Source organism: Eptesicus fuscus, chromosome 14, assembly GCF_027574615.1.
Source record: "Eptesicus fuscus isolate TK198812 chromosome 14, DD_ASM_mEF_20220401, whole genome shotgun sequence".
Lineage (NCBI taxonomy): Eukaryota > Metazoa > Chordata > Mammalia > Chiroptera > Vespertilionidae > Eptesicus > Eptesicus fuscus.
The window spans coordinates 57,244,023-57,259,418 of NC_072486.1; the positions used below are offsets into that span (position 1 = coordinate 57,244,023).

Here is a 15,396-nt window from a genome sequence, read left to right on the forward strand (position 1 = left end):
ACAGCAGCCAGCTCTTCGCCGGGCTCTCTAACAAGTTCCACGAGTCTGTTTGTTAAAGAAAAATTCCAGTGGGTGCATCCAACACATGGAACTCAAGTACAGATTTATATTTATCCAGCCCACTGCCAAGGAGATCACATGCCCCGTGAGTCACTCCAGATGTGCTCAAAAACAGAGTCTCTCTGTGGCCGCCCAGTCCCCCAATCCCAGAGAGAGTCGGATAGACAGGTCCCCCGCCCGCGCCCCCAGGAGGCAGCCTCTGCCTCCACCTTCCGAGGCGGGAGAGGGCATCGGCTCTTTGGGAAAGGGCAAGGTGGGAAGAACGGTGCCGGCTCCCAGGAGGACCGGGACGGGCACACCTGTAGCTCCTGGGGTCCCACTGGGTTTGAGGCGACTCCCCACCTGCGTGGAGGAGAAGATGTGCTGGAAGACGCTGCTGCTGCTGCTGCTGTGTTACGATGCTCAGGCCACTGTGTCCCACAGGTGGAACAGGGGTGAGTTGCTTTTTATTATCGGTCTGATGCTCATCGTTCTTTTTTAAATACAACTAGGAATTGGGGGGGGGGAGGGATTAGAAACCCCATTTCCTCCTTTAATCTCATCTCTGGGGATGGCTTTGTGCTTCTTGACAAGTGAGAGGTGTTGGGAGGTGATGGGGGACATGACACTGAAGGAAATCAAAGCGCTGAGGGGACTTGGACAAGGTGGGAACGCAGAGGGCATCCCTCTCAGCACGCCAGGGCCAAGTCATCTTTGCTTCATGGAATGTGCACAGACTCCCTCGAGCTCCCCTCCCCCAGGCTGCTGCCCTGGGCCGGCGTGCGGAGAGCAGGTGTCCGGGTGTGATATGCTAACACCGGGGAGTAGGGGTGACAGATGCTACCTGGGGGGCCCGGCTGGAAGTAGACAATCTCTGCAGCAGGCAGAGCAGGCCCAGCGGCAGGAGAGGAAGGGAAAGTCCTCAGCATCCTTGCGTCTACCTGCCTGCTGCCCCCCCAGCCCCAGCCCTTCTCAGACATAGTCCCTCAGAGCCGCATGCCATCTCTTCTCTACGCCCAGGACCAGCTCCAGGTGGCCGACGGTGACAGCACCCCCAGCCAGTGGGAGTTTATCACTGTTAGGAAGTGAGGGACCAAGAGCATTGACCACGCATGCCGATCTAAACTGAAATCTGCCCGCCCAGCCCCTAAAGTCAACTAAGGTCTCTCTCCCGGAGAGAACTGGGAAGAGTCAGGCTCATAGGTGTTTGGAGAGATCCAAACGAGGCTCAAGACTGGCATCGGGGGTAAAGATGAGCCTCCCGGGTCCCCAGCAGAGTGTCAGGGAGGAAGGCCCGGCCGTGTGGGGATAGAGGACACAGAGCAGATGGACCTGGAATGGAGGGGGTGGGCACTGCACTTATTTGGGGCTTTATCCCCTCATTTTTACGCCTGACATTAGGGACTTGCCAGTCCTCTGAACTGAGCTGTGAAATGAGTGTTGCCTTGGGGCCAATAATTAATGTAACATTTTCCTTTATTTCCGGTAAGACCACCACACACACACACACACACACACACACACACACACCCCGCCCTGCTCATCACATGCACAAACTTTGGGGCAACACTTGGAAACAGAGAGCAAAGAGACATTGGAGTTGGGTCCTGCCACTCTCCCTATGTGACACTGGGGCCTTTCTTAATTAGCCTATAAAAAAGATGATAAAGTCCACTCTAGGCTGTTAGAAAGCCCGAAGAGATGATTTGATTTGTAACAGGCTTGTAAACACGATAACCACATCATGAGCTACCCACCAGGATCTCACAGATTTGGGCTCCTCCTCTAATGGGGCTGTGTGATCTCTGGCAAGTCTCTTAACCTCTCTGAGCTTTTGCTCACTAACAGATACCATAGAAACAGTACCAAAATTTACCTTCACTGTGCTGTTGTGAGACTCAGATTAAAAATGTAAATAAAATGCTTTGTAAACGATGAAGCACTATATAGATGTTAGCCACTTAAAAATGAAATAATTCCATTTAAAAAAAAAAAAAAGCTTGAGATTCTCAACAGACAGTTTTATAGCAACATCCTGGGAGCAACTGCTGATCTGGCCCCACCCAGTCCTCACCGGGAAGGGCGGCCCCAATAACAAAACCACCAGGAAGAGGCGCAGCCACCTAGAGGCGAGAGGGTGAGGCAGCCGACACTCAGCACTAGATTAGTGGTACACGTCAGTGCGCAGTCAACAAACCACATGGAGCCCTCCGGCCCTCATCAAAAGTCTGCCACACAGTGCATCTTTCTTCACTTTTAACATTTTTTTCCTACTTATAAAAGGAATACACAATTGCCCTCAGTTTTAAAAAGACGGAATGGGAGTCACACCCAAGTGTAAACCATTTTTCCAGATGTACTTACTGTTCCTTTCACCTTCATCCTTACCCCATCCCACCCCAAATCCAGGCCTAATTCCCTTTGGAAACAGTCTCAGGGTGACCACCCCCTATAAGATCCTCCTCCTCCTCCAACAACCCCGCCCCAACCCTCCCCCTCCCCCACCCGGCCTGTGCCCTCTCCCACTCCCCCCTCCCCCCCCACCCCGCCCACGTGTGGAAATGTAGAGATAAACCCAAAGGGAGCACACCCTGTTGTCAGGACATCCCTTTTCTTACCGGTCATTCCCCTAAGAAGCGCTCTCTAGGATTCGGCCCTGGGAGGCAGCTTTCCACGCACCGGGTCGCTGTTCCAGCCCCGCCAACGTGATTAAGACCAAGTGACTCACCTGTGGTGAGCGTGGCCAGCGGGAACTGGACACACCTGGCCCAGGTCCCAGCAGCCCCAGCTCCTGCCGGAGCCACGCTGGGGCGGGGTGTACACGGCTGGAGACCACTAGCCAGTCTTTGAAAAAAAAAGTAATCTATGCATTAATTACCATGTAAATATCTGTTTTTATTAAACACATATAAATTATTTCTCTTTTAAAAATATTTTTCTTATTGATTTCAGAGAGGAAGGGAGAGGGAGAGAGAGAGAGAAACACCAAAGATGAGAGAATCATTGATTGGCTGCCTCCTGCATGCCCCGCACTGGGGATCAAGCCCAAAATCCAGGCACGAATTCCCCCGTGACCTCCCTGTTCATCCGTCGACGCTCAACCACGGAGCCACAGCTTCAGGCAAACTGTTTCTTTTTAAAGCGGTGTAATAGGGAAGGGCAGGCCTCGGGTGCGTGGCGGGATTTGTCCTCTCCAGGTGTCCATTGTCGTGCGGTGTGACTGCATCAGGATGAAGCCCCGGGCCTGAGGTCAGTGTCTCGTAGGTGCTGACGGACGAGGGGGAGCCTTAGAGTAGCCTCGCTTACTCCGCAGTCACCCCAGGAGCGGGTGCTCTTCCGACCACCGACCGGCAAGGAAACTGAGCGAGGCGAGACGGCAATGTGCCCAGATCCCTCCGCTGCAAGGACCCGGCTGGATTCTGACGCCCCCCCCCTTCCCCCCCTCCCCCCGCTCTGGCCTCAGAGTCTGGCTGTCACTCACCCCTCCCCTCCTCCCAGCAGCCCCGAGGCCCCCTGGGCGGCGGGACCGTCTGGCCACGAGGAGCCGAGGAGCCGGCTCACAGGAGCCCTTCCAGAGGCGCTCCCTCTGGACCCCGGCGCCCGGGGCCGAGAGCCCGGCTCGCTCAGAAGATCGCTGTGTTTCCAAAGGGCTGGCCCAGGAGCTACAAGTAAATGACATCAGTAGGATCTGGCAAACGATCTTTTAAAAACCAGAGCCTTTCCTTTCCACACCCACTGCCTTTTCCATGGCGCGGCTTCCACTGATGCATTCACAATACGGCTGTGTTTGGCGTGCAGCGGGCTGCGGCTGGACTCCCTTCCAGCAAGCCCGGCACAGGCGCTGGGTGCCGCTCCGGGGGCCCCGCGGGAGCCTTGATAGGGCTCCGGTACTCTGAACCTCTTGGGGTGGGAGGAAGAGGCGGTTTGTATCCCAGGTTATAAAAAACCGAAGGGAAGGCCGGGCCCCAAGTCAAAACAGGCTCCTTCCTTTAGGGAAGCTTCGGCTCAGGCGTCTGAGCAAGAGGGCTTGGAGGGCTAAGGCATGGGGACGGCGCCCGCCCTGCCTGAGACCATGGAAAGCAGCTCCTCCCCACCAGAGCAGGGGCTCCTGGGAGATGCAGGCAGGGCCCCGAATTCAGGAGACCACATCTGCTCTCCGATAAGTAGCCAGGGCCTGGAACTGCGCCTAAGTTCTAAAATCACCCTGTTAGGAAGAGAAAGACTTAGTGAAGCACGCGGTTGGAAAAGAATGGAGTTTAGGGGCGAAGATCGTTCATGTGTTTCTATGGAATCGTTTATTCATTCAACAAACAGTCGTGGGCAGGAAGCTGGGCAGTTGGGAATACAGTGACCAAAAGGGACAAACACCCCATGCCTTGGTAGAGCTGACATTCCAGTGATGGGAAACAGACACACATAGAAATAAAACATCTGGTTTGTCAGATGGCAATAAAGTAGGGACAGGTTAGAGGGTATCCAGGACTATAATTTTAAATAAGGTAGTCAGGGAGGGCTCCCTGAGGCGGTGGCTGAAGACCTGAAGGAACCGTGGGTGTTCCAGGCAGAAGGAACAGAAGTGCAAAGGCCTGGGCAGAAGCATGCCCGGGGCTCAAGGAGCAGTGAGAAGGCCTGTGGCTGGGGCCATGAGCGGGAGAGTAGCAGATGAGTTCAGACGCAGTGAGAAGTCACATCATGTAGCACCGGGTGGCGTTTGAAGAACTCTGGGAAGCCATCGAGGGTTCTGGGCAGAGGAGTGACATCTGACCTGTGATTGCACAGCATCACTTTAGTTGCTGTGTTAAGAACAGAATGAGGGCGGGAGCCAAGGACGGAAGCAGAGGCACCAGGAGGAGAGGTGCTCAAGGCTTGGACCAGGGAGCTAGTAAGGATGTGGCAAGAAGTAGCCAGATTCCAGATCTATTTTGAAGGTAGAGCCAAGACTCGCTGATGAGTTAGATTCGAAATGTGAAAGAAAAAGCCAAGGATGGCTCCCAGGTTTTGGGCCCGAGCAACTAAGAGAGATGGGAGGATGGCAGAAAAGTAGATCTCTGTGTGTGTGTGTGTGTGTGTGTGTGTGTGTGTGTGTGTGTGTGTTGGGGGCTAGGATTGGCCTGGGAATCAGGAGAGATAACTGTAATATGTCCAAAAGGAGATTCCTGTAGGCAGGTGCATATATAAAAGTCTGGCCTGGAAAGAATGAGCTGAAAGTCAGTAGGGAAGTGAGGCTAGAAGAGGAGACGCCCCCAGATGAGGCCAGAACTCTGCAATCTGAGAGGAGGGTGGGGAGGGAGAGCAGGCAGCGAGGCAGGATTTTTAGTCGAAGAAGTAACACGTTTTCATGTTGATGTGAAAGATCCAGGGGAGAGGGAAAAGGAACCATGTAGGAGAGGAGGGTGGAGAGGTGAGCACCAGTTTTCTTGGAGACTTCACACTTGTAGGAAAGTTGGCTCTAGACAGGAGTGTGCCCACAGTCACAGAAGAGAAATCTGTATCTGGGCAAGAGGCAGGTGACTGGTTTAAGGAGGAAGCAAATGGGGTGAAATTGTTGTCTATGTCACAGTGAAATGGAGCGAGAAATGGTCGGGAAGCATGTCAGGGCCCGTACGAGAATAACGAGGAATCTCAAGTGAGACCATGGTGTGTTTCCTCCAGCCAGGTTCCGGCGCACGGTGCAGGTGGGAAAGGTGAGGGGGCGGGTTGTGCTTTATGCCAAGTGATTGCAAAGGAGCAAAGAGGGGGCAGAGGAGGGGAGGATATGTGTCAGAATGTGATCACAGGGCTGTAGGCGTTTGACCTTGCAGAGCACATTATAAATCAAAGTTAGAGGTTTTTTTAATGTGTGCTTCGTTGAAGAATATGTTACATCCCGCCAAAGCCGGTTTGGCTCAGTGGATAGAGCGTCGGTCTGCAGACTGAAAGGTCCCAGGTTCGATTCCGGTCAAGGGCATCTACGTTGGTTGCGGGCACATCCCTGGTGGGGGGTGTGCAGGAGGCAGCTAGTCGATGTTTCTCTCTCATCGATGTTTCTAGCTCTCTATTCCCTCTCCCTTCCTCTCTGTAAAAAATCAATAAAAATATATTTAAAAAGAAAAAAAAGAATATGTTACATCCCATATCCATTCATTCATTCACCATGAACATTATCCTTCCTGTAGCGATTCAGAACTGAGGAACACCCAGTCTTGGGCAGATGTGCCCACAAAAAGATAGCGTTGTTCACCTATTGGCGAGTGGGTTTTGGAGCCTGTGAGATCTGGGTTTTCATTTCAGCCACAGAGCAAGCAAATCTGATGGCCTCGGACAAGTTTCTTTTTTTTTTTTTTTTAATATATTTTATTGATTATTTACAGAGAGGAAGAGAGAGGGATAGAGAGTTAGAAACATCGATGAGAGAGAAACATCGATCAGCTGCCTCTTGCACACCCCCTACTGGGGATGTGCCCGCAACCAAGGTACATGCCCTTGACCGGAATCGAACCTGGGACCCTTGAGTCCGCAGGCTGACGCTCTATCCACTGAGCCAAACCGGTTTTGGCCGGACAAGTTTCTTAACCTCCAAGTTTCTTCATCTCTGCACGGGATAGGATACTTACCTCACAAGGTGCACATGGAAAGCACAAAGCACGCTGATGGCTACCCAGTGGGATCATGAGCTGTTGTTACGTCCGAGCTTCACATTTTAACAACTTCGGTCTGAGGTCCAAATGTGCCTTTCCACAGAAGACATGGACAGAACATGCTGTGACACATGGTTCCTGCCTGTCTGGGTCCAATTTCTGCACTAACTCAGTGCATGTGGCATGACCTTCAGTGAATGAATCATATGTTCTGTGCTGGTCTGTCTAACAGTATCGTAACCACTCAATTTCTCCCTGAGACTCAGCTGTGCAGGGAGTGCAGGAGACAGGGACAGCTCACAGCCCCCGCCCCAAGGCCAGCCATGCGTGAAACGTCATGCGGGGAGACTGGGAGTCCCCGCGTCCCCTGGTCACACCGCGTGGCCCTCCTGGCACAGTCACATCCTGAAGAAATCGCTGGAGACTGGGCTGGGCGTGGAGCGCTGAGTGGAGAAGTAAGAAACAAACTGGCCCAGTTTTACACCATAAAAGTACACAAAGTCAGTGGTTTTGACAAAACTGTGCCAGCAGCCTTCTTGCCCGCAGCTCAATGCTCAGGTGGTACGTGGGTGGGCGCGGGGTCCTCCTGCCAGGCCCCGGTCTCCCCAGCCTGCCCCCTCTCTCTCCTCCCTCAGAGGAGGAGTCCCTGCTGATGGAGCTGGGGGAAGCACTCGGGGCTCCTCCTCTCAGCCCTGCAAAGACTGGGCTGCCCAAAGCTGACAGTGAGGAGGAGCTGAACCTAAAATGACCTCCATAAATTTGGGAGATGAGACGGAAGGGAAAGGAAGCAAACCCAGCAAAGCATGCATGGAAGAGTCTCCAGGGATGTTGTGTTTGGTTGTTGCCTTTTTTTTTTTTAATAGCTGGGTTTTTTATGAATCATTCCAAAATAGAGGCATTGAGCCTGCACTCAGAGCCCAGCTACCGAGTCATGCAGTCACCGAGGTCCAGCAGAGGAAGCAGAAGGCCCACTTCCTCCCCCGGGAGCTGGCGGGTGCGGGCAGATGTGTGATGTGTAGGATGGATGCAGAAACCACAAGAACAGGAGGAACCGCGGTGTGGGGGGGGGGGGCGCGGGGGGGCTTCCTGGGGACAGGGCTGTTTTTCTCTCCAAGCGGGGGTGAGTGTAGTTAAAGCTTTGCACGCACACCTCTGGGAACTGGCCAGCCTTTGTTTCGGCCGCTTACATTCCGGCAGGGTGCAGACTTCACCTTTATGGGCAAAAACACCTGGAGGGACTGTAGGTTAACGTTGCACCTGGATGTTGGGACATGGAGCAGACAGCCTGCAGCGTGCCCCGTGGAGATGAAGTCACCCTGACCCATTGCTGAGGAGGGAGGCCCGGGCAGCGCTGGGATGCCCGCCCAGAGCTCGCTGCACCTGTGCCGCCCGCGGGGCGCAGAAGCCCCTGCCTGCCACACGCAGTCAAAGCGGCTGCAGCAGTGCCAGGGGTGCCTGCAGGAGGCAGGGGCACTGGCGGGGGATGGGAGGAGGGCGGGGCCCCCTTTTCAGATTCCTGTGCTCCCCACATAGTTTCTAAAGCAATTGTCCCTCCCCTGGCTGGTCTAGAGGCGGAACTATCTCTCACAATCGTCCCCACACTCTGTCATTATTTTGAAACGATGAGAACAAGAGCTATTGGAGACAACGCTTCCATGATGAACCTCCGCTTTGAATCAGGAGGTATTTCCTTCCCACCTCTTTGAGGACGAGGGCCCCTGGGTGAGCATGTTGGAGGTCACTGCCCCCAGGGAAATGAATGAGTGGAGAAAGGCAGGTCTAGCCGGTGAATGACCTTCCCAGAGGCAGCCCCCGAGTCTGGCTGACGGGCAGCAGAAAGGCTCCGTGCTGGGACACGCATCCCCCACCCCCCTCCCCCGCCCCCCCACATCCCCTTCACCTGCCGGGTGGGAATGTTTTTAAGGCAACAACACCTTTAAGGTCACAATAAGAGAAATGCTGGAAGGAGAATTAAAGAAGTGAAGTTGCTCTCAGATCCTACCCCGAGAAGAGGGTTCATCACGCTCTCGTGGGAGGAGCACCCAGAAACCGGTCACATCTTGGTCTTGGACCAGCTCTGGTCCTGGGGTCGTCTCCCGCCAACGAGAAAGCAGAGTCGGAGCACACACCCTCTCATGTCTCTACTTCGCCTTGGTCTCTTCAGATGAGCCTGCAAGGCCTCCGATGGGAGTGAGCCTTGCATTTGGGCGCCGTGTTCTTGGCTGTGGATCCGGATTGCCCAATGGTTATCAACCCTGCCTGCCCGTTATAATCACCTGGGAGCCGTAAAAAGCCCCGATGCCTACAGCCACCCCAGAGACGCCCGTGAAAGGGCCCGAGAGGTGGCCGTGGCATTTGGGTTTTTAAAAACTCCCAGGTGAGTCTAATGTACAGTCCAGGTTGAGAGCCACTGGGCTCACCTGAGAGTGGCGCCCCCTTCCACGCAGCCTCGGGCAAGCACCCGCTGGTTCTCACCTTGGCTGCTGTTAGAAGCCCCTAGGACCGTGGTCGGCAAACTGCGGCTCACGAGCCCCATGCGGCTCTTTGGCCCCTTGAGTGTGGCTCTTCCACAAAATACCACGGCCTGGGCGAGTCTATTTTGAAGAAGTGGCGTTAGAAGAAGTTTACGTTTAAAAAATTTGGCTCTCAAAAGAAATTTCAATCGTTGTACTGTTGATATTTGGCTCTGTTGACTAATGAGTTTGCCGACCACTGGCCTAGGAAGCTTCCCAAAATGTCACTGTCCCAGCTGCACCCTCATTCGATTAAATCAGAACCTATGGAGCAGGGACACGGCACCAGTATTTTGTTCTTTTTAACCCTCACCCCAGGATATTTTTCCACTGATTTTTAGAGAGAGGAAGAGAGAGGGAAAGATAGAAATAGCGATGTGAGAGAAACACATCAATTGGCTGGGCCGGGAAGGATCCTGCAACCGAGGTACATGCCCTTGATTGGAATCGAACCCGGAACCTTTCAGACCACAGGCCGACGCTCTATCCCCTGAGCCAAACCAGCGAGGGCCGCACCGGGAGATTTTAAAGCCCTTGCGTGGTGCTAACGTGCGGTCAAGATTTTGGAGCCGATGCCTAGGAGCCGCCTCACTCTCCTGAGCTCCACCTAAAACCACAGGCAGAGGCCGTGAGCGAACAGAGGCGAAGCCCTACATCTCTGATTCCGTGAGGAAATGGCCAGTTTTCTGGCAACGAGAACAAACTCTGCTAAAACGCGAGGCTAGGAAATACTGCTCTGGTCACGGGCTCCTTCCCACAGTGGCCTGAGGGAGCAGAGGTCACTGCCAGTGCCCGGATTTCCTCAGCCGACAGCGGCGCCCGCGCTCGGCCTGGAAGCCTGCCAGGATCTGCTGGGGGCAGAGCCCTACCATCTTTATCCTAACCCGAGAGGGACTTGCGGTACAGATAATAAATGAACGCAGAGAAAGCAATATTACCGCAATGCTCCACCAACCAGCTCTTCCCAGGGAGGGGAGATTCCCACCAGTGAGCTTTTCAGGAAATGTCTTTATATCAAAGGTGTTTCATTTTTATTACGTCGGATCACTTTTTTTTTTCTAAGGTGCTTATGCAGCCCCCTGCCTTCTTTAACACAGTACCCTGGGCGTCAGTGGGCCCGTTCTTGGTGGCCCCAGGACACCAGTATCAAGAAGCAGAGCTGGCAGGCGTGGTGATGCAAATTGTGCTTTGCCCAACTTCAGGGGGGGATACTTACCTCAGAGCCTCAGGTTTCTGGGAGGTCCCAATCCAGTGTCTTGGAGAAGCTGTACCCTTTTCTTCCTTTTTTTAAATGACATGATTTATTTTAAGTGCTCCCTAGATATAAACTCCTCAGGTGGTACAGTGTGTCCATTTACTGCTCTTGGACTCAAGGGACCAAGCCACACAGAGGATCTTACTTCCTCATTTATGCACTGGGGAGCATCTCCCATAATACAAGATTTAACCAAAATCTCTCCATGCAATTATTTATGTTTTGTTTTTCATTGCTGTGTTGGTGGTTCCAGCCCAGTCAGGGCTTGAATAGTTATTTTGGAAGGCAGCACAGGCAGCAGAAAGAAGAGTCACCTAAGGTTAAGGGGGATCTGACTGATGATTTAATATTTGACGTATCACCCTGGTCCCAGTTACCTTAGGCGCACGAAGCTGTGCCTTCTTCTATCAGCCGGCAGCAGGCTTGGCAATCACGGGGCTGCAGGGGTAGGCACGGCTGTCTGCTCCCGGCCTGATACGACCCAGAGAACTGCGATGTATAATGATTATGCCTACACTCGGTAACGTTCTGTCTCCTTCTTCACTTGGCCTCATAAGGTCCTAGTTCTCCCTACCCTCTCTACCCGTAGCAGCCCATCCATCTTCCTCCAGCTACTGTTTCTAAATGCAACCATAAAGAAACAGCATTAGCGAGTCATTGACTTTGTCCCAAATGCATTCCTAAGTCAGCTAGTCCTTGGGGGGGAGCGCTGAGCCTGGCTCCACACTCCCCCAAAGCCACCTGTCAGGGTCTTGGGCAGCTCTCTTCCCTTCCTTTGTCACCTGTGTGCAGATTCTTGGCAGCTGTACTTCAGACGGCTGGGGAACAGCCAGAAGCCTGATCCTCTGATGAGAAGGGTTCGCAATAAATCTAAACCAGCACCTCATACTGACCAGGCACTAAAATGTGCATCACTCTCAGAGAACAGTATTATTAGGGGGCTCATTTGTTGTTTGCTCATTTCTGTTTGATTTTAACAGAAGTTCCCTCACCATATAGGGGTGGGCAAGAGTTGGTTTACAGGTGTGAGTACTTGAAACACAGAGTTAAAAAAGCTATTGCAATAATCATGACCTGCATGTCTTTCTCCACACAAACAACCATAAACCTACTTTTGCCCACCCCTGTACACTACATACAGGGTGTCCAAAAAAATGTATACATACTTTAACAGCTGATGGCTCCACTTTGAAAATGAAATGTATTTTAATAAACACTGCCTTTGTAATTATTCAGAGTGTGTGTGTATACATTTTTGGGGACAGCCTATATTTTCCCAAGATTTCTGGGCTGGTTCTGATGAGCAGCCATGTTTGAAATCACTAGTCTGAAACAGGAACATCTGACACACCCGGGAGCTCCCGGGACACATCAGAGCTGCCTGTCATCTCTCCCGCTCACTGACCTCCACGGCTTCCAGTCCGTCACGTGCAAGTCCGGCTGGCTGACCTCAAGGTTACGGGGGGGAAGGCCAAGTGCACAGCTGCTGGAGCCTCTTCTTTTGTTTCCTGCAGCCGTGCTGTTCCCTGCTGCCCATCGGCCAAAGAGATCGTCCTCAATGCCCTTGAACCCCGTCCTGCAGAGCTCCCTGGAGGAAGTAGAACTGCTCTACGAGGTAGGCAGAGGCGCAAGTGGCCACATCACCCCAAAGGCGTTGACACTTTTCTGTTTGTTGGAGGAATGACCTGAGCCCCTGAAAATGAGTGGCTCTCGCTGCCTTGGGGACTGGCCTGGACTCCCTTGTGGGGCCATCAAATCGTGGCCATCCCAGAGTAAGGTATTCCTCGTATCTCCTCTCCCTTTCCCCATGCCAAACGGAGTGATGGCATGAGGAGGTCACTGGAGACGAAATTAGAGGTTTAGGTTGGGCCGCAGGGTGCCGCTCCCAGCACCCTAGCAGCAGAGTCAATAGTCTCGAGCAAATGCCAGGAGGCAGGACTCATCACAGGGTTCAGGCAATGCCACGCCGCTTGTCTGGTGGAGCCCTGTCTCAGGTAACTGCCTACTGTGACAGCCCAGTTTCTGACCATCTGGGCACCCCAAAGGCTCTCTCCCTCTGCCCCTCATCTCCACCACTCTGACCCGCTTCTCCAAACCACGGGTAACTTTCCCAAGGCCCCTTGATCCGATTCAGCAGTAAAATTCCAGGCTCAAGGTCTGAGCTTTAGTTCTGGTCCTGCCACTCATCAGCCATGTGAACTTGCGTCAGCCACCGCGTCTCTGGGCCTGGATCTCCTCAAATGTTAAATGAGGGATACAGTGATCTCCAACCCCCGCCCCCCCCCCCCCCCCACACACACACACACCCCGCCTTGGCATCCTCTGGCATCCTCCATGTTCCAGAACTCTCCGGCTAAGAAAGAAACAGCCTGCTGCAGCAAGGTCCTACCACGGGGAACTCACTGGGGAATGCATAGCTTCACCGAGTCTTGAACATGGGAGTCAGCACAGGTCCCTTTGAGAAAGACAGTAGCGTGGAGATGGATGGAGCGGGGGAAGCTGGAAGCAGACACAAGTTAGAACCCTGAGTCCAAGAGGTGTTTACTAGGTCCTGATGCGAGCCCAGCACTGAGCAAGGGATGCATGTAAAAAGGCCTCCTTAAGAAAGAGGAGTTTTTGCCCCCACTCGTAAAGAACAGGTGAGAAGTGAGGACAAATCTCTGTATCCCACTTAATTCCTAGCACCGTTCTCTGCGTCCTTCAATTCTCAGCTTCTGATTTAAATGATTTAGAAGATCTTCGGTGGGTAGGAGGGAGAAAGGGAAGAATGGGTTAATCTGGGACAACGGAAATAATAAACAGTCATTAAATAGTAGCTTTGTACCAGGAACAATGTTTGTACCAGGGTGTCCATATTTGTCTTATTTACTTCCCACAATAGCCCTGTAAAGTATTTTTGCTACTAACCATTTCACAGAGGAGGAAAATGAGGCTCAGAGAAGTTCAGTAAGTCACCCAAGTGGGTGGGAAATGTCAGAACTGGAACCCAGGTCTCTTGGATTCCAGAGCTCTTTCCACAGCGGCCTCCCCACATGAAGGCGGGTGAGAATGAAAACAATGGTGTCCTCAACAATGCCCGAATGCTTCATGTGTTTCCATACCTCATGTCTCTCACCAGTTCCTGCTAGCTGAACTGGAGATCAGCCCTGACCTGCAGATCTCCATCAAGGACGAGGAGCTCGCCTCTCTAAGGAAGGCCTCTGCCTTCCGCACCGTCTGCAACGATGTGATCCCCAAGCGCATCCCGGACATCCGACGGCTCAGCGCCAGCCTCTCCAGCCTCCCCGGCATCCTTAAGAAAGAGGACTTTGAAAGGACAGCGCTGACCCTGGCCTATGCAGCCTACCGCACAGCCCTGTCCCAAGGGCATCAGAAGGACATCTGGGCCCAGTCCCTCCTCAGCCTTTTCCAGGCCCTGAGGCATGACCTGATGCGGTCCTCAGGCTCCAGAGTGTCTGCCTGAGAGGCTGGCCCACACCAGGACCTCGGAGCAGGGCCCAGCACACACAGTAATCCAGAAATTCTTCATTCTCTACTCCACTTATAGAGACCAGCAACAAAACACATGCCACCAGCTCAGAGTAGCAGAGATAAAATAATTCAGCCCCACGCTCTTTACCCGTGGTAGCTTCCTGACAGGCGCGTCTGATTCATGTCAGGAGGTGACCTGGGCCGGAAGCAAGGGCTGGAGTGGTCATTCAAGATGCCTCCAGAGGCCGAACGGTTTGCCTGGTGACATGCAGAGTCTAAGATCCGCTTCCACACTGCGTGACTGCCGCAAACCCCCACGAGGGAGGACAGAGCTGGAGGAGACATCATAGAGGTTTGAGCATGGTGGGAAGATGGGGGACAGAGTTCTTCGGTCCTAAGAGATCAGGGTGCTGGGTTAAATGCACATTTTTCTGAAGGGTCTGTATTAAGAAAGAACAAAGCTAGAGCGACAGCCAAATAAGTACTTTGTTAGCCAAGGACAGACTCTTCACTTTTTCTAAAAGTCGCCGAGAAGAATGAGTTAGAAAACTGGTAATTGTCTGACCTGTATGCCTTGACTCTTCTTATCTGAGGGCTAGTCTACTGCAAACAGGCATGGCTTGTCTTCCGAACAGAGAAGCCAAGCTAAGGCAGAGTCATGCTAGCAAAGAGGGAACCCCGCGGCCTCGCCTTTCTGTCCTAACGCAGATCACTTAGCATCGTCAGAGACTCGCTGCTCCAAACACAACTGATTTTCGGATGACAGCATTTTACCCTTTCAAGGCCAGTTTTTCATGGTAGCGATATTGACTTGATATCTTTTGAAACTACGCAGATGGAATGCCTTAAGCCAGTGGTCGGCAAACTCATTAGTCCACAGAGCCAAATATCAACAGTACAACGATTGAAATTTCTTTTGAGAGCCAAATTTTTTAAACTTAAACTTCTTCTAACGCCACTTCTTCAAAATAGACTCGCCCAGGCCGTGCTATTTTGTGGAAGAGCCATACACCAGGGGCCAAAGAGCCACATGGGGCCAAAGAGCCACATGTGGCTCGTGAACCGCAGTTTGCTGACCACTGCCTTAAGCTTTTATTTAGTCGCTGTGAACCATCCGAAGGAAGGAGTTGGATAACATAATCTCCAAGGTTCTCCGACTCCTGACATTTCCACTGGCATTTGTCTAACTGTGAGACAGCGCACCGCCCGCGAGGTCTGCTGGACGGTTGTCCCAGCCCGGCGGGTCCCAGGCGTGGCTAGCTCGGTCTCGGGGTGAGTTCATCCGCTGCCTTCCTCGCTGACAGGCGAGAAGTGTGCGCTTTTCTCTGTGACCAACATCACTTGCTTCTTGCATTTTGTTCTTTCTTAGCTTCTGTCACCTAAATATCGGGATGGCCAGGCTTGTTATAACTCTGCGTTAAATAAGAGTTACCAGATGAAGGCTTCTGCTGAGCGCAGCCCCTGGGTTCCAGTAAAGAGTCCCCACTCACTCCAAGACCGC

At 52.8% G+C, this 15,396-nt stretch overlaps 1 protein-coding gene across 1 annotated transcript; it reads left to right on the forward strand.

The window, feature by feature from the left end:
- Positions 1-213: 213 nt before the first annotated feature.
- FAM180A (family with sequence similarity 180 member A) lies at positions 214-14,917 on the forward strand. Its single transcript, XM_008150499.3, has 3 exons — positions 214-494; positions 11,939-12,039; positions 13,543-14,917. The coding sequence occupies exons 1-3, from the start codon at positions 419-421 to the stop codon at positions 13,885-13,887; spliced, it is 522 nt and encodes a 173-aa protein (XP_008148721.3). The 5' UTR covers positions 214-418; the 3' UTR covers positions 13,888-14,917.
- The last annotated feature ends 479 nt before the right edge of the window (positions 14,918-15,396 follow it).

Coding starts and splice junctions, on each gene's coding strand:
- FAM180A (XM_008150499.3), top strand. CDS start 419: ATGTGCTGGAAGACGCTGCTGCTGCTGCTGCTGTGTTACGATGCTCAG. Junction 495..11,938: donor GTCCCACAGGTGGAACAGGG/GTGAGTTGCTTT, acceptor TGTTTCCTGCAG/CCGTGCTGTTCCCTGCTGCC. Junction 12,040..13,542: donor AAGTAGAACTGCTCTACGAG/GTAGGCAGAGGC, acceptor GTCTCTCACCAG/TTCCTGCTAGCTGAACTGGA.